The sequence below is a fragment of the Pundamilia nyererei genome, unplaced genomic scaffold (assembly GCF_000239375.1).
Source record: "Pundamilia nyererei isolate P.nyererei 1_Seehausen unplaced genomic scaffold, PunNye1.0 scaffold00069, whole genome shotgun sequence".
Taxonomy (NCBI): Eukaryota; Metazoa; Chordata; class Actinopteri; order Cichliformes; family Cichlidae; genus Pundamilia; species Pundamilia nyererei.
In genome coordinates, this window is record NW_005187470.1 from 663,712 (window position 1) to 683,007 (window position 19,296).

Genomic DNA, 19,296 nt, shown 5'->3' on the forward strand with positions numbered 1-19,296 from the left:
TATATATATATATATATATATATACGTGCTAAATGAAAAGTTGTTATTTTTCTAAAAGAACACAAACAGGTGGGATACTGCAAACATTGTTACAAATGATATTCTCAGAATATTGTCCCAAGGTTGACATACAGGCGATAAAGGTGTCTCTCCTATACTTTAGGGAGAAAATCATCCTTTCCCCCACAATGTCTATCCATTGTTTAAGACTTGGAGGGTCTGGTTTATAGCATTTCTTTCTGATAACTTTTTTTTTTTTTTTTTTTTACCATCACTGAGCAATATTTACACAATGAGAAACATTCTCTTTAAATACACCCAAAGCACAATGGCATGACATGTACAGTGTAGGAATTTTATAACCTAGCATCTTTATTAGAGTTTCCCTTCCAAAGAGACAGACGATCTTGTAAATTTTAAGAGGTCTTGAGCAATAATTGCCAAGGTTTTCTGAAGTTCAAAGTTTTTATGTGGACATTGGCTACTTTTTCACTCCTTTTCATTTCAGTCCTTGTAGCTAAATGTTTTCAGTGGAATGTTTTTTTTTTTTGGTTCTATGAGCATAAAAAGGCCCCTAACTCAATGGGAGCACCACTTTTAAAATTTTAGGGACCTTGTTACAAGCAGGCTGTAGCAAAAATACACGAGTTGTTCCCATTTCTTTAGTCGAAGTTATGAGAAAAGCCAAATATAACGTTTAACAGGCATAAAATAGCATTTTTACACCAACAAGGTGATTCCCAAAGAGCTGTTAGCGGAAAACTTGGCATATCTCGTCATGGTGAGGAGCATATCTTTAAAAGTTTTAGGAAACTGGACAACTATGCTATATACCTGTACTACAGCAGATAAACAAAATCTCCATCAAAGTTCAGTTAATCCATCTACTGTTCACTAAAATGTCATCAGAAGTGGTCTCAGTGGAAGGGTGGCTGTCAAGAAGCCATTCTTAAGGAAGGGTTGAGTTATAAAAATTATTTAAGACCTGGACTGAAAGTTTAGTGGTAACAAGTCTGAAGGAGTGATGATTTCCAAAATGATAGTTTGAGGTCAGGAGAGACGTACAACAGTGAATGTGTACAGCCATCTGTAAAGCACGGTGGAGGTTCAGTCATGGTTTTGTGCTGCAGTTCATGCAGCGGTGTTGGAGATCTTGTCAAAACTGATGAAATTAGGAATGCAGAAAAGTACCGTCTAATTTTGATCCACCATAAAAAATATATATTTTGGAAATGGCTTCATTCCCGACCTCCCCAGGCCCAGACTTCAACATTATTGAAGCAGCGTGGGATCATTTTGACAGAGAACGGAACAAAAGGCAGCCAACATCCAAAGAAGAGCTTTGAATGTCCTTCTGGAAGCCTGGAGAACTATTCCTTAAGGTTACTTAAAATAATTGACCAGAAAGCTTGCCTAAGAGAGTTCAGGCTGTGCTGAAGAGTAAATGCGGCCTTACCAAATATTGACTGAATATTGCCTCTTATAGTGTCTTTCCATGATGTTTCTACATGTTTCAATGAATCACTCTAGCTATTTCCAATTTTGCTAGCAAAACATAAAGAAATGAGGCGTGACTCAAACACATTTCAGAGTTTGAGAAAGCTCTTCTGTGGATTTGATTAAAGCGGTTGATGTAAGTTTATCTATAAACATACACTGACTTGCAGATTAAAATCTGAGCGATTGCACTTGAATGTACGAAAATATCAAGGCGAAGATGAAACATGCCACTTAATGGCTCAGTAAAACTTGAAGTGAAATACCATCAGCTGCTGTTGAGTAAATTCCCAGAGGCAGTAAAAGCGACTCCAGGCTTTCTGGAGTGTGTTGTTCCTGCGTGTGTTTACCCCCATGTTTGTGGCATGTCATGCTTGAGCAGAATTGCTGCATTCTCCTGGGAGCTTCAGGAGGGCTCGGTACAGGTGATTTATTCATCCTAATCTGTCCCGCACAGTAGCAGGGCGCTGCCTTCTTTCCACCCAGCATGAGTGAGTTGCTATCAGCTTGCATGATCGTTTTAATAATCACCTGTGGTTGTTATCCGCCCGCATATCTTTGAGGTGGCAGCTTCCTGTTCGGCAGCACCTGGACTCGTGCTGAGGGCTGACATCCTGACATCCAGGAGGAGATATGTTTGTGACCCCGAGGCCACGTCAAGGACACTGATGCTCCCCTCCGATGTCATCGTCTTGATTAGTTATTCAGTCTCCAACCCCCCCGCCCCACCCGCCCACCCACTGCCCTGTAATGTATACTGTAGTAATCTGACTGGAAACACTTGAGTTGAATGCCAGATGTTGTTTATACTGGGCATTTATGAAAGCTGTCTGACTCGCCTGAGTGATGTCTTACGCTGACATGTAGGGAATGACAAAAACACGCCATATGCCATTGTTATATACATATACTTATATCTGTAAGTAGTGATAAGTGGCTGAATTATTTGACGTGTTATAACCCAGTCATGCTCACTTTATTTTAAATGGTTTCTAAAGATCAGTCATTTCCAAATATCATTACAGGCGTGATCATTTCTACATATAGAAAACTGTTGTCTTCTTTATGGTTCCTTAAAACCTTAAGGTATTTGAAATGAGCCCCTATATAGAGGAAGAAGAAAACAGAGGTTTTGGTGTGAAAAACTTGTCAGGGCTGCACCCAGGAATAAAAAACCACAACGTCAAATACAATTCAATTTCTGCCTCTGCATCGCTTGGGCTAACGGTCAAATAAATGCTTATTTTCTGAGTAGCCTGGGGGAGTTCGCTTTTCAGCTTATCAACTTTTATTAACCTTAGCACTGAGGTTTGCTCTTTGATTTAGATTCTTTAAAACACTGAAATTGGATTTTTTTTCCCTGACGCACTCCTGCTGTGACATATGCTCGACAACTTGTTACACAGAGGAGAAAAAAACCTCACTACTTGCTTTGTTTTGTTTGGTGTTTTTTTTTCTACTGGGAATATTTTATCCTGGAAGCTAACGACTCAGACAGTTTTATTAATTTCTTTTCTCTTGGGTGTCCTTATATGTATTGGTACTTTAACTGGCAATGCATTAAATGATTTGGATAGGATAGGAATTGAGAACCGGTTCCAAATTGTCCAATCTTTTGGAATCAAATTCATTATGAGGTCTAGCAACACCTGTAGTATACACGCTTAACTACCACTTTATTAGTTACAACTGCTGGTTAATGCAAATCAATTTTTCCACACATCCATTCTTAAAGAGAATCATCTGAAAAAGAGAAAATATCCAGGGAGCAAAAGTTCTTTGGGTGAAAATGTCTTTATGATGATCAAAGAAAAATATCCACACACGCAGTGAGCTGATAAGAAGGCAAAAGCAACTCAAGCAAATGCTTGTTATAGCCAGGGCATGCAGAAGAGCATCTCTGAGCATCTCATGTCAATCCTTGAAGCTGATGGGCTAAAGCAGCAGAAGACTACGATGGGTTTATCTCGTATTTGCTGGGAACAGGGAATTATTTGCAAATAGTAACATTCCTTGGTCTGACAAGCCCCAGTTTGAGTTGGTAGGGTCAGAAATTGGTATAAACAACATTAAAGGATGGCTTGTATCAACAGTTTAGGTAGATGGTGGTGTAAAGATGTAGGGGATGTTTACTTGGCTCAGTTAGAACCCATTGGTACAAAGTAGGCACAGTTTAAAGAGTATGTTGCTGACAATGTCCATCTGTATGAACACAGTGTATCCACCTACTGATGGCTGCTTCCATGTCACAAAGCTCAGATCATCTCAAACTGATTTCTTGAAGATGATAAGTTCTTTATACTCAAGTGGCCTCCACATTCACTGGATATCAATCTAATAGAGCACCTCTTGGTTGTGGTGAAATAAGAGATTGGCATCGTGGATCTGCAGCAACTGTGTGTTGCTACCATGTCAATACTGACCAAAATCTCAGAGCATCTTTTTAGCACCAGTTCATCTGAAAAATTGATGCGGTATTGTTAAGGTGTGCATGATAAAGTGTTTGGTGAGTGAACAAACTTGGCCTTCATCAGGATCATCATAAACCATACTGTATACAACATTTATATTAAGATATGGACTGAGTAGAAAAAGAGAAATATGTATCAGTTACATTCGCACACAAATACAGAAAACGTGATTAATTCCATATTTGATCCATAAACTGGAGGAGGGAAATTACAGAGTGGAATTTGTTTTGCCCCCAGGTTTTTTATTGACGTGTACATTACTAAAAGGAACTTTAAATAAATAGAAATCTTCAAAAAAAAAAATACACTTTCTCTATTCAGAGAAACAAAGATGACTGTGGTGATTCTGAAAGCTTGTGTAGGCCTCTTTTTCCCCCCTAAAAGGTCAAATTGATCAGGAAACTCTAACGGAATAAAGAAAGAATAAAGTCTTAGGTTTCATTCATAATGGTGAACAAATGGAAAATTATTATTCAACTTTGCAGTTTCCTTCAGCACTTTTTTTTTCACTTATTATCTTTGTTCCCCAACCATCTACCCAAACCTACACGTTTTACACGTTGCTCCACAACTGAAAAAAATAACACCAGAGCCTATTTACAGCAACTATTTCATTAAATTAATGTAGCATCCCAAGAGCCAGACATTTCTACAATAAGCTGGTAGAGGCCAAAACTGAGCTAAAAGCAGAGGATTACATCCTTGTGGCTGATATATGATTCCAAATACTGGAAATTGTCCTCTGTCTATGGGCTATGTAAATAACTTACTTTTTTGCTAACAAGATTGTTTGTAGTCATATGTTCATAGCTTGTTCACTTCCCCCAGGCGACAAAAGAAATTGCAGTTGACTGCAGGTTTCTCAGATTGAATGCAAAATCAGCAGTTTAACTTCATTAAAAGGAGGGAGGGGGAAAAATGTCTATACGATATAAATAACTTCACAGAAAATATGCAACATACAGCTTCTGCTCTGACTGTTTAAGGCCCGCTAGGCTCCTGTCACTTACAGTGTCATAAAAAACAAAGTGTTAAACTTTGAAAACTGCCCTTTGCATGAAGTGTGTATTTCCTCTTTCATTTTGCTTGGCAAAGAAATTGTAGACTCCCGCCACCCCCCCGACGGGGCTCTGGATTATTAGCTTAAGCTCTCTAAAAATATCCCTTTGACTGTTTAAGCCTCTGACAGCAGCAACATCTCACACATTCTGATAGCTTTATACTAACTATGGCTGCAGAGGGCTCATGCACTCTGCCTGCTTTGTTATCTTTTACCTTGTTTGCCCGAAGAGGAGAAGGAGGAGAACATGCAAGCCCTGAGATCTGCAAGAGTCCTCTCTCTCTGTCTCTCTTTTTTGGAATCGGACTCGAAGGAGATCATGAAAGGCGAGCGTGCAATCACAGCAATCTCCGAACAAACGAGATGCTTTTTCTTTTCCCCCTCCTTTTTTTCGAGCACGAGAGGATTTCGCCCAGATGTCACTCCAAGCACTTGTCATTGCTGCAACAGCTGTAGAAGCACATGGGCCGTCATTTTAAAAACCGTCTACCACAACATCCCAAAACAGCACATGTCAACACGCGCAGCCTGAAACATAAGATTTTTGAATATTAACGCTATAAGCTCCTTAAGGAACAGTGGCTTTAATTGCCCATCGCTCCAGTTTTATTGGCTGTATGGGTAGTCTCGGTAATTGCATATTTACCGCCATGCAATATTTATCATAGCAGTATATTAGTTTTAGCCGAGCTTTACAGCGCAACATATTTTTGATGCTGGCATTCATAACAACTAGAAATTAATAAATTCCTAAAAGGGATTACACTGTACACATGTGGCTCATAGACATTGCTTCAATTATCTGTTCTTCTTACACCCACACCCTCTCGATAGGCTTTTCTCACAAATATTATAGCTGCTAACTAGAGAGAGAGAGAGGCAGAGCCATGCACTGCTCAGCAGCACTATAGTTATTCCAGCCTTCACTCGTGTGTCTCTTAAATGCTTTGATATGAAATATTGCTGTTTTGACAAGACATTTTTCCAGGCTGCTCTTGTCCCTGCGCGTTGCCTCGTGCTAGTTGGTGATGGAGCGTTCCTGAGGAGAAAAGTCAATATGTGGTTGTAAATAAAGGAAAATAAATGTGAGACCCAAGCCCTCGATAGATTGAAAAGGCAAAGAGAGGTTAAAAGCGAACACTACCTTCTGCTGATTACAGAACTGCTTCTCGACTACAGCAGCTAATTGTCTAGCCTGTGTGTGTGTGAGGGGCGCAGGGTGGGGTGATGAATTGACATATTGCTGGTGCTGTGATGTTGATCCAAGCCAGGGAGCCATGAGGCTTTCCTCCAGGGACCAGTAACCTTATTGTTCCATGTCATCTCCTCCCCTTCTGTTTGAGGACCAGGTTGTCAACCTCTCCCCAAGGTCACACAAACACCACACCCCCTCCCATACACACCCTCCTCCTGCAGATAATTGGATTATTTAGAATCATAGCATCAACTTATTATCCTGTCTGGGGTCAGAAGTGAATTTAGTGCAGGAGGTTGTCTGTCACAATTTGTGACATCGTTCGGAGCTGACAGGCAACGGCTTCTGTCATCAGTTAGAGGATCGTAACACGGCCTATTTATTACTCACATGTTGTACATCACAGCTTACCACACTGCAGATAATGTTCATGTTCTTGGAAGACAGCTTCATTGTTTTTTTACATTAACGACTGCACAATATGACGAATCAATTATAGCAGTAGTTAGTACTGCTGTTCTGAGTGTATTTAAATGCATCATTTATTGGTTAATTTTTTTGGGGGTTTTTTTATGTATATTTTCATTTTCCAGCCGATGCCCATTTCAGATATGGTTCGGTTGGCATTCAGTTGGTGGTTTATCTCTTTTATATAATATAAAACATTATTTAGATACTTAAAAGGTTTTACTTTGAAGTTGTTCCCATATATATTTTTCCATTGGTTTTAATTGTTTTATGTATTAAATTTAAATATATTTTTAGATTTGTAATTTTACAGAGAATGCATTAAAATGTTTTTTTTTACAGTGTATTTAGCTGCTAAATATACTTTGTTATAGAAGTAAACTTTAAATGTTTCTGTGAGCCCTGTAATGCTATAAGTGTATTATTTTTAGATTTTTTTTTACTAACACCAGCTTGTACCTGCGACCACTGGGAGACTACATTAAAATATGAAACGGCGTCAGTGAGCGGTTTTCGCGATTAACTCGCTACAGCCTGCATAAACGTTTAAGTGCACCTGTTAGGAGACTAAAGCAACATAAAGTGGGCGCTGAATGCCTGCAGTGTTGGGGATTCCCACACACTAGCACATATTCATGGTTTCAGTGGTGGTTTCAAGGCTGGAGGCTGATGGGGTGTTATCTCACGCTGCTCTGGTAAGATGAGATGATGTCAGGCTGTAGTTTAAATGGGTGGGCTGCACGCCTATTAAATCAGGAGTTGGCAGAACAACAATAACTCAGGTTACTTATTCTCAAGTGAAAATGGCCAGACATGCGAGGAGCGGAGGGAAGCGAGATGTCTTTACTTCACGTCTGGTGTGCGACACTGTGCTCTGTTTGTGACTCTGTAATTAACTGCTCATTTGTCTGTGTCTTATCTTTTCCAGGAGGCGGCCACGTTTGCCAAAGAGCTGGGCTTTGAGGTGAGTTGACCAGCAATTGCACACTAAAAAGATCCTAAAGGTTTATTTTTGCTGATAATGAAGTTCTTTTTGGACAGTGATTGATGTGCTATTATACTCTCCAGGCCTTGCAGCAGTTGCTATGGAAACCTGGCAGTCGTCATGGTTTCTTTGTTCAGCCAGCTCTCTGTTATGACGCACTCTGCTAGGTCTGCACCCAACATCGCCTACAGATGTTATTTATTGAATTTTGAAAAGCCTCTTGGGAAGCTGAGAAGTTGGGCATGGTTTCAAGCTTTTCTCTGCAGGCGTGGGGCTCATCAGGTTGCCTGGTTAAAAAGCCTCCTCATTATCTTCATTGCACTCAGGGATCGCATACTGTATGTCTCCTCTTCACTGCCATAGCATTACACTACACTGAGCGCGCACCGTCGTCTTTTAATAACCAAATTACAGCCACCTGTGATTTTGGATTATGGAAATGAAGATTACAGAAAGCACGGTGTGTTTTAACGTGGGGCTGTCTCTTAAGTGTAAAGTGAACGTTCCCTTAGTCTATTTTTTCCTCGTGTTTTTGCATATTCCTTCCATTGCTATTTAAATGCAAAAATCAAAACACAAATAGCCGATATGCGAGGCTTTTTTTTCTTCCCTTCACATGGGCTCAGGTATTTTAAGTGCCTTCTCTCTTTCAGAGGTAGCGCTGCCTTGAATATGTCTCTGCTCTGTGTGAGTAATTGTCATCCAGAATCACTAACGGTGTGATCAACGTGACTGGAATAGAAATGCAATCCTGATGGCAGTGACAGGTTTAAGAGAGGAGAAGGGATGAAGGCGGAGGTGGTGGTGCTGTAGGGGGGTGGTGGAATTGGGGAGGTGTTAGTAATGGAGGGGCCTCACATGGAAAAAAAACCCCACAAAGGGCAAAGTGAAGACTCTCCTAGTAGTTACAATTCTTTGACATTTTCCGTGTCAACCTGATTTGGCAGAACACTCTGCGAAATTGCATTGGATGAATGTGATTTCTCAGATAACATCGGTGGTGTGTACTGTACTTGGCGCATTTCTAGATGGCTGTGGTTCAAAGATGTTTTCTTCACCGCTTTTTTTTTCTCCTCTCGTCACTTTCTGGTGACAGTTTTAAACTTTGCTGGTACAGGCCGGCTCCCGTAGACCAGTCATACCCTGGCAAGTCCTCAAAAATATGAATATGCACAGTTTTAGCCTGTAAAACTTTGATTCAACCCGGAGATGGGGGATTAATTGTTAAGGCAGTGTTAGCGGAGGAAATTTGTTTTTTTGCAAATACACAGTACACCTGTATGAGTTCATATGGATATGTTTTGTCATCTTTACATAATGTATAGAGGTCAAAAACGGCCCAAAAAATTTCGAAAAACTCCATAATTTTCACAGTTTCCTTGTACATGTACAATGACAATAAATGGCTACTCTACTCTACTCTACTCTATTATAAAAAAAAACTAAACTAAATGCTAATAAAAAAACCCAATTAATAATCTTATTATTTTTTGTTTTTACATTTATACTTACTTGTTATTCAAGCTATGCATATAGGTTATGAACAAATATTGTACTAAAGTACGGAAATATAATTTAAGTCTCGTTTTATATATTTAATACCATGATAGTTATGCTTTTTTTAATTATTATTTTTAGAAAGATTTTTTATCATATATCTTGATGGATTTTGGGATATTAATAACACATTTTTTAAACTACTTACTGTATTTATTTATTTACTTTTTTAGGTTTTTCCGGTCTCCATAATTTAAAATGTCATATATTAATTAAATAAATTAATTTTAAGACTCATTTATAAGCTTCCACAAGTAATTAGATTAAAAAAGTCTTACAAGTCTTACAAGATCCACTTACCAGAAATTTTGAAGAGCTTTCAGCCTTATCCGATTGCCTTTAGCAGCAGAAGGCATTTGTTCGATTCATAGTTCAGTGGCAGCCTCTGATGCCATAGAAAACCACCTGTTAACCATATTCTAATGGTTTGAATTGCTTTAAAAAGTAAAATAAAGTTGGCTTGTGTTCAAAGCAGAGTAGGTTTTCTTGAAACATCAATATTCAAACAATCATTTTTACCTTACAATTATTTTATTATTATATTCTATCATTTGTAGTTTTTTATTTTAGTCTTATAGCCAAAAACATTAGTTCTTTAACATTTGCCGACTCAAAAGAAGACAAAAAGTTAGACTTGCTGTCTGAAACGAAACATATGAAGGCCACTGAGGTCGATTGAAGTTCAGTAAAAGTCCGGGTTAATTGGGGAAGGTCGGCACTTTTGAGGGAAGTATAATTGGATTCTATGACCCTAAAGCGCCGCATGTATCCCGAAACACTGTTATCATCACATTATGGATGACTAACAAAAATGACAGCAGCCCTTCTTCAGCTTAAACACAAGATAAAAAGCTTTCCTCTCCAAAACAGCAATCAGCAGATCTGAACACAGTCGCCTGATTGTGATCTGTTTCCTTTAAATGCTCAAAGAACTCAGCATCACAGCTCTAATTGAATCTCTCCCTCGCAGTGTTTCTCAAGCAGCATGCAGTGGAAACGATCAGTTTCTCACTGGCTTCAACACAGAAACACAATTTAACACCCTTGTAGAGCTTTCATATTTCACGGTTTGTTGATTTATGTCTGATCAATTGCCTCACAATTGTAAATATTGCCATTTGTCAGTAGTAAACCAAATTGACCATATCATTTGTCAAGTCATTTGTCTGCACTCGCGCTGAACGTTATTTTCTGTATCGTTTTGCCCCGGGAGCTTGTCAGGTAAGTGTTTCTGCCTGGCAGAAAGGAGGAAGTTAAGTTAAGTGTGCTTGTACGTGTAAAGGCTAACCCAGGAGATCCAATTGTAGCACGTCAAAAGTTTTTTATACTAAAGCGAGCAAGGATGAAATCTCAAAATATGTAGGGAAGTAAACATTCAATTAGAAAATTATTTCTAAATCACGTGTCTGAAAGTGGACCAGTAGCGAGACTCACAGCTTCCTGTCTTGTCTTTTAGTCATCTGTTGGTTTGTTTCCAAAAGACACAAACTTGAGCTGCAGTGACTGGCGTGTTCGTCATCACTGCTACTGGGCGAGTTTAAAGAAGCTGATCGCACCCTTGACCCCCCTCTTTGTGGCTTTGCTATAAAAGTGCTCACTCTAGAAGTGATAGTTATCTATATGGGAGCTGGTGATAGATTGAAAAAACCTCCTTCAACAAGAAACACTGTGGATTGTAACACTGCAGGCCAGTAAGCTTTCAAGTCTGAACAACAAGGTAGATTTTCTGCATTTTTAATTTTTTTTGGTAGTTTATTTTCTGACTAGTAGTTGGAAGATACTTTGAAAACTTAAACACTAGCACTTGGTGATGTTTTATTTAGTTCACTTTAGCGTAGCTTTAACGATAGCTTCCGATGTGATAAAGTTGGATATGCTGGGTTTCCATTTGACACATTTAGTGTGATAAGCTTAGGAATGAAACACCTTGTAAAACAAAACTCTTTACAGAAAACATTTACACCCTTTTTACTATTTTATGTATGTAGCACACAACTTATTTACCTTACAGATTTACTTTTGTTGATACTAAAGCTACTTTCAGCTGCTCCATTATTCACACATTCACACAGGTAGCTCTGCATATATTGGATCTGCAGATGTGCCGGACGCCCTTCCTGAGGCAGTTCTTGATGGTTTGGTGGCTTTTTCTGGGATCAAACCAGCACTAATAAAGTGTAAAGCACTAATTTATTTATTTTGCAAAGCACTTATTGTGATTTTTTTTCAACATGGATTGGATATTTTATTTTATTTTTATGGGTTGCGTACCATGTCATGGGTGTTGGCTGACTGATTGCGTCTTTGTCAGATCCTAATGAAGAGTCGTGTGAGGTTTCTTTTCCTGCTGAACTGCTTGAAAAGTAAACTTAAAATATCATTTTACTGAAGAGCACCTGTTGAATCAGCCATCAGAGCCATGTGGCACTTCTTTTCTTCCTTTTTTTGTAAACTTGTGTTTGTGTTATTATGTGCCCTACCACCTCTGGCCTTTAGAACATTTTAGCTCCTAAAAGCTGAGTGGAGCCCCTTTTTTTTTATGTCAGTGAACATAAAACCCAAGGGTGACAATGTGCCAAAGCCTTGTGTGGTTTTGCATTCAGTGTCTGGAGGAGTGCTTGTGGTTACATCCAGTCACAGTGACAAATTGCTCTTTTTTTTCGCCGTCGTCTGCTAACGGCCTCTGTATTAACCTCACCATTAGCACTTACTTAGAGTGTTACACCCATTTTTCCTCAGCCCTGGGTCTCCCTGGACCTCTCAGGCCTGATTAAAGGGCGTTTGGGAAGCATTTAAAGGTGTAAAAAGCTCATTGGTTTGAGTGAGCCAGTGAGCCTGGTGGTACTGGGCTGGAGCCTATCTTTCTGATTACTCCCATAATCACAGTATTTGCTCACCCCTGAAGGTGCTCAAGCGTTCGCTTTGATACAGATGCTAGAGGCATCTAGTATCCCTAATGCTAGCTCCTCAATGTGCTGTATTACAGAAAAGCAGTCCACCCCACTGCGAGACGGCGATAAAGACGTTCTACCTGCTCATAGTACATCATGATGAGTTAATAATAAAGTAGCACTGACAGGTGTGGGTTTTTTTATCCCTCTCATGATCAAAGGCAAGCACTCTGGAGAGTTCTGTCGTCTCCAGGCGAGAATATCCATTCAGTGCAGATGCTGAGGAGAGATGGCCTGTTTCAGGAAGAGAATGATACAGTACACGCACCACCTATCCCTTCAGCTTGCAGAAGTAGCTTTATCTGACAACAGCATATCTTAACACGCTTATTTTCATCTCACTTAGGGAATATGACATTCTAATATTTTCGCAATTCTCCAGTAAGTGCGTGGAAGCCTCATTGAGCGTCCCTATTGATCTGTTTCAAAATGGGTTCACAGCCCATCTGGTTTCATTATCACTTTGATGTGTCTGCCTGGATTGGAAAAATCTGACCTCTCTCAGTCACACGCGTGATCTTTGATTAACTCTTCAGAAATTGCTCCTCATGTTGCATTCGCTCGACTCAACACATTCTCACCCGGTGGTCTGGTGTTTTTCACAGACAGACGACATCGCAGAGATTGCAAAGAAAACCCAAAACCTCCCCAAGGAGAACACGAAGAGGCAGCGAGTGGTGGTCTTCACCCAGGGCAAGGACGACACCGTCGCAACTGTCGGTATGCCATTTTTCTTTTCAGGGTTCTTTTTTTGTCTGCTTATCTACACACATTTTCCACTCGAAGCCATCCCATCTTTGGCCCCTTTTGGACATCTTTACCCTTCACTTAAACCTCATATCTCGAAGCTGCAGAACACAGCCTTAAATAGATGCTAGATCTCTGACTGAAGGGAGCAGAATGCTATCAGTAATTTCTTTGAAGTTAAGCTCCAATATTGACACCAGATGTTTCAAAAAAAGAATGCTTGCACTACATTCTGTCATTTCAGAGCATAAAAGAAGCGTGGGGGATGCAGAGAGCAGGCATTGATTTGTGAAGTACTTCTAACTTTGTCTTGGACAGACTCCAGGCCAGTCCTCAGCAATTTTTAATGCTTCAACTCTTACATCCTGCCCTATTTTTCTTTCCTTTTTTTTGCAAAACGCTGGCAGAGTGACCTTGGGGAGCGGTTGACAGAGCTGCCCCTCAAATCAATCCAGTTTCCTTTGATACGGGGCATATTTGTTAACAGGACATTAAATGGCAGTGTCATCATAACTGAGCAGGGGTTGCAGGTTTAAGCAGCGTGAGGAGAGACGATAGTTTCCGATTACTGCTGGAAGCCTTTACCTTTGTTTGGAGCCACGGGGCGTCTCTCCTCATTGCCCTTGCAGTTCAGTTCCGACTAGTCGTGCATGGGGAGAGATAGCCTCAGGTAAAGACTCCATCATATCACTCATCGCTGGGGACTGCGGAGAGGCAGTGCAACAGCAAGAGTGTTAGCGCTGCAGGACAGTGTCCTCACATGTGTCCAGCGTTCTCAATTTCATCCTGCTGGAAAGAGTATTTATAAGCTGACGTTCGGTTTAATTTACTGGTGCCTTTATTTCCATCTATAAACCATGCTGCCTTTTTGTCCAGATTCTCAAAAGACTATGATGGTTTGATAAAGAATAAAGCAGCTGTAATGTAAATTTTTGTGTTAACAGTGCATAAATCAGCTATGTTTAACGTAAACGTGTACACTTAAAGTGATGAGCTCACAGAATATTTAATTGACTGTGCAGTTTTTCACAACTATACTGTATCGTTGTGGAAAGCTGTAGTTTAAGTTTGGTTCATTTTCAGCATTTTTTGTGGGGGTTTTTTTCGTTTTCAGTGATAGCACTGGAATAAATTCTCGCTAAGCTACCTGTCCATTAACAGTTACCTGATGGTGCTCCTTCAGACGGAGACCAAAATAAGAGCTCAAAGAAGACTGACTTTGCATTAAGTAAATGTAAGAATAATTGTAAATGAATGAACAAACTTTTAGGTTATAAAATGTCATTTTTTAACCATTTTTCTGGGTTAAAAATGTTTTTTATGGTTTTAAAAAAAAATTTATTGAGTAGTTAAATGAATATTAACCAAAATATAATACACAATATTTTTATATGTCCCAGTGTGCCTGTAATGGCACTATGCCAAATGTATGCACAAAAACAAAACAAAAGGTGTTGTTATTATCAAGCATGCTGCTGATATGTATGGATGGGATTTTACAATAATTGTGACACAGTTTGCAAAAAGTCGGGTATAGATGCAGAGATGTAGTGATCCGTCAATCAAGAACAAGTGGTTTTTCTTCGTAACTTCACTGTGGCTGAAAAATATGGTTTATTGAACAACTTCTGATGCATAAACAATGATAAAAATAATAAACAAACGCGATATTTCACCCTAAATCCTTGTCCAGCAAACCTCTCGGCCATGAGGGGAAAGCCCCCCGCTCAGCGCAGCCATACGCCTGGGGGTGCGACCTGTCCAGTCAGCTGGAGAAATTTGCCCCCTCACTGATGCTGCCGACCTTTATCCATCTTTAGCCTGTGGCGATAAGACTGTGTGGATTGGAATCGATCCACCGTTTCTTGTAAACCTAGTGGACTTCTTATTACAAGTTTAGTCATTTATGAGTCTGTTACCGCAACAATTCAAAGAACAGACACAGTTTGACAGCTTAAATAAAATATGCTTGTTAATATAGAAGTTTTGAAATTATAGGAAAGTTTTAGGTGTATAAAAGATGTGCTGATGCAGCTGGTGTGTATGGAATTTTAAACAATTGATGAAAAGTAATCAACTTTTTGGGATGTTTCTGGCTAAATGATAATGGGATTGCATTACGGTCAGCACATCATGCCATTCCTTGAATTAACTTAGTTCAATGGCCAATAAAAATAATAGTAATAATAAGAAAACATAATTGCTGCTAACAAACTGAGAAGAAGACGCACATCATAATTATTCAATTCAATTTTATTTATATAGCACCGAATCACAACAGTTGCCTCGAAACACTTTATATTATAATGTAAAGGCCATACAATATAACACTGAAAACCACAACAGTCAGGTTACATTTGGCAACAGTGGGAAAGAGAAACTCCCCTTTTAAGAGGAAGAAACCTCCAGCAGAACCAGGCTCAGGGAGGGGCAGACATCTGCCACAACCATCGGGGGTGAGGGGAGGGAGACAGGATGCCAGAGGGTAGTAATGAGTAATGGTTAAATGCAGAGTGGTGCATAAACACATGGTGAGGAAGAAGAAACACTAAGTGCATCGTGGGAAGCCAGCAGCGTAGCCCGATTGCAGCGTAACTAAGGAAGGATTCAGGGTCCTTTTTTATTGAAAAAGAAAGTTTTTTGCCTAATCTTAAAAAGGTTGTTTGATACCTGAATCCAAACTGAAATAAAGAAAATCTACAACACACCAGCATAATACAAGAAACAAAAAGTACAAGATGAGGTGTGATTTTAATATGCAAATCAAATTTATTTGCATCTGATCCTGTGGCTCTTTGTTGTACAATATATTTGAATGTATCTGGAAAGGTTCTCAGTCAAGAGCTTGGAAAGAAAAGCGTCTGGACTTCTTTAAGTTGCTTGAAGACGTTTCACCTCTCATCCGAGAAGCTTCTTAAGTTCTAGGGTCAAATGGTGGAGAGTCCCAGATTTAAGCCCTATGGGAGTGTCCCCAAAAGGGGGTCATGAACCCCCTGTTCAGGAAAAATCAGGAAATCACATGATAGGGTGGGGCTAGGTTTCGCAATGAGCTCACCCGAAACCTTGGCTGATTGTGACCTACACTCATTTTCACACCTTGGCTCGTGTGATTAGGTAGAGGATCAAAATGGGGTTCATGACACTCCCCTAGGACTTAAATCTGGGACTTTCCACCATTTGACCCTAGAACTTAAGAAGCTTCTCGGATGAGAGGTGAAACGTCTTCAAGTAACATAAAGAAGTCCAGACGCTTTTCTTTCCAAGCTCTTTAGAATATATTTGAATGGTTTAAAGTGTACCCAGTTTCTTGCACTATGATGGTCTCCATCTTCCCTGTGACCCTGAATTGGAAAAGCGGTTAAGAGGATGGCTGGACTGATGGGTGGACAGCGGCAGCTTTGATATATGCTGTTTCGCATTCATTTAAACTTTCCACAACAAAGATTCAAACATTTTCTTCTTGTTAATTTAATCACACAACTTCATAAATTAACAGTGTGATGTGTCAGTATTACCCCAAAATGATTCCACTTAATAAGCGATAATACAGCGTTACTGCACGGGCTTAATTAAAAGCATATATTTTAATCGAAAAGGCTCATTTGAATTTTCATTATCAAAGTCAAATTCCTCGAAGTGAATTTTCCTTTCATGAGAATTTAAAAGGAACTCTTTAAAGAGAGTCCCGACATTTAAAAACCAACACGAATCCATCCATTGTGCTGGAAGTGATGGATAATTCCTGCCTGGTTCCCTCATTGCTCCTGCATGAACACACAGCCGTGCGCCCCCGTGAACTTTATATAAAATACATGATGAATGCCGGCTGGATGAAAGACAATGTGTTTCAGGTGTCAGCTACAAAGGCAAACATGATAAATGTCATTGACTGTGCTATCATTGCAGTGGAGCAGTTACAGTAGTAGGTGCATCCGTAGTGGTGTGTCTGTGTGTGAACATCACTGTTCACGCCAGCCAAATAAATGTCAATGTAAAAAGAGAATTAAAGATTTTCATTTCCCAGAGGCGGCGCTCTAATAAACTTGATCTCTCATTTTGTTTGCAATTTGTCCTCCTGTCAGGATTTGATCATTTGCCAGCCTCTGCATGTCATGTTAAACCATTTTATAGTGATTAAGGATGGGAGAATGCCTTCCCCCGTGGTATAATTCTCCAAAAAAGAGATGTCAATTTGTTATTGTTCTTTTTTTTTCTCCCCCCCTGCCCTTCATTTGGAGCCTTTCATCACACCACCGCTTCAAACGTGCCTTTTAAGAGCTGGGAGCAGGGGAAAATGGCCCTTTATTTAGCTGCCACTGACACTGCGGAACTACACTGGGCTTTTGCTTATACACCCATTATAGCAGTAATTAAGATCATTGTGCCCTGAACCTTAAACGGTGAGGAGATCTAATAAATGATCATTCAGCAGGGGTTGCTGCTCTAATCGCTGATAAGGACTTGATAAAGCCTGACTCGGCTCCTCTGCGAGTTTTAGGGCTCTCGGGGGGGCAAGGCAGGCAAATTTCAAAAAAACTCCTCTATACATGGTAATTGCATCAGATGGAGAAACAATATTGACTGCAACACATGCACACACTCACACACACCTCCAAATAACATCGTTTTTTGCAGTAGTTTGTTAAAGAAGTGCCCCAAATTAAACGTCGTAGCATTATTTGAAGCCCTGCTTGAGCACGTCTCAGTAGTCGGTTTAAAGAGGAGGATATTTATGTTGCTTACTTCATAATAGGCAAAATCAATTAACCGCCTGCGCTATGAGAAAGACCTCCTCTCTTTTTCCTTGGCGTCTCACATTGAAGTGTTTTCTTTCATGACTCCCTGAAAGGATATTGGTTGGCGATGATCTTTTGCCTGCGGTTACAGTAATTACAGGCATATGTCCTTCTTTTCTTTTTTTTTCTCTTCTTCTTCTTCCTTAACTCAGTTGTGAACAAAGATGCTGGTTATGACGGGGAAACAGATTGAATGTCAACTTGCTTCTAACCTGTCACATTTGCCAAGAAAGCGGTAATGTTGCTTTCCTCTCTAGGCTCCGAATTTTTTTGGCTGAAACGCAACAGGAATCATTCCAGAAGAGGAAATAGTATTCTCAGGGAAGTTTCTCGCATAAAGATGTTTCACTCTGTCGAGCACTTTAGCTCATGAATTCTAGCTGAATATTCATGTGTAATTCCCAGTCGCTGGGTACCTCAGGATTTAAAATGATGTATTAATTGTTTTACTTGTGTAGATGATAAAGTGCCACAGAATCAAAGTTAATTTTAATGACCTGCCAGCTATTTGATCAACTTGTCAAAGCAACATTATTGAGGTTTGGAACATCACCAAGTATAGCATGTAATAATCTCAGAGTCAAAAAGAAAGAAAAGAAAAAGCTCCATATGCTCATTTTCATCTTATACGGAGGTCGTCTTATTTGCACGTATAGTCACTTATTTTAAAGGAAAGCCTTTTTCAGTCACTGTTGTGCAGTGAATTGTCATTGTTAGAAAGAATAGCCGATAATAAAGGACTTAATTGATACTCATTTCAAAGAGACGCCTGTTGAAAGAATTTCTTAAGTTTAATCACCACCATTCAAGAGTTGTAATGAGGGAATTATGAAGAGTGAATTAACAAAAGCACACAATTATAGCTTACTGGAAGGAAGTATTTGAATTCCTTTGAGGTTTTTTTCCTCATTTTTTTCTCCTCTCTGGTGCAGGTTACCTGTCAAAGCACAGCCATACTACAACTCCCACATATTCACCGCCAATCTGCTGCTTCACTCATTTTTGTCAGACTCAATTCTAGGAACGGGAATATGGTAGTGTTTAAAAATAAGTACAGCTGAGTTATGCTGATTGGAAATAATGTTGCCGACCTCATTACTGTGAAATGAGTTCAGATGTTCGACAAGCCAGAAACAACAGAGTATTTTGGCAGGATCTTTTCTTTTTTTATTATTTATTGTGATTTTCATGGCTGATTTTTGCCAGTGAGATCTTTGCTGCAGACGGCTGGAGAATTCTTGGAGTGTAACTCGAGGTAATATGTCAGTCAGATTCGATAATTTGCATCGCTGAGGTTATATGAACTCTGGCCTAGCAGGAGTATAAAAACTTTGCCCATGAATAAAGGCTTTAAATGTAAGATGTCTTATGTGCTTTCTTGGATCTGGAAATGGCATTGAAAGCACTGTGCTGCCAACACTGAGCTGAGCAGTCACAATGTTTTATGAGCATTACTTTTTATCATTACAAATGCATCAGATTTAAAAAGACTAAAAGATAGAACAGAAAGTTACACTATTTTGTTGAGCAATCCCTAGAAGGATCAGAGATTATTGTTTTTGAGGTTTG

At 39.6% G+C, this 19,296-nt stretch overlaps 1 protein-coding gene across 3 annotated transcripts in view; it reads left to right on the forward strand.

Moving 5' to 3' along the window:
- adkb (adenosine kinase b) overlaps positions 1-19,296 on the forward strand; it is a 125,195-nt gene that overhangs the window by 99,381 nt on the left and 6,518 nt on the right. For 2 of the 3 annotated variants that reach the window (XM_013911705.1, XM_005736381.1), the window contains 2 exons: positions 7,620-7,655; positions 12,790-12,904. In XM_013911705.1, the coding sequence (XP_013767159.1) occupies positions 7,620-7,655; positions 12,790-12,904 (151 nt within the window). Of the gene's footprint in view, positions 1-7,619; positions 7,656-12,789; positions 12,905-13,175; positions 13,899-19,296 lie in introns of those variants that run through there. The other variant, XM_005736383.1, reaches the window with a different exon arrangement.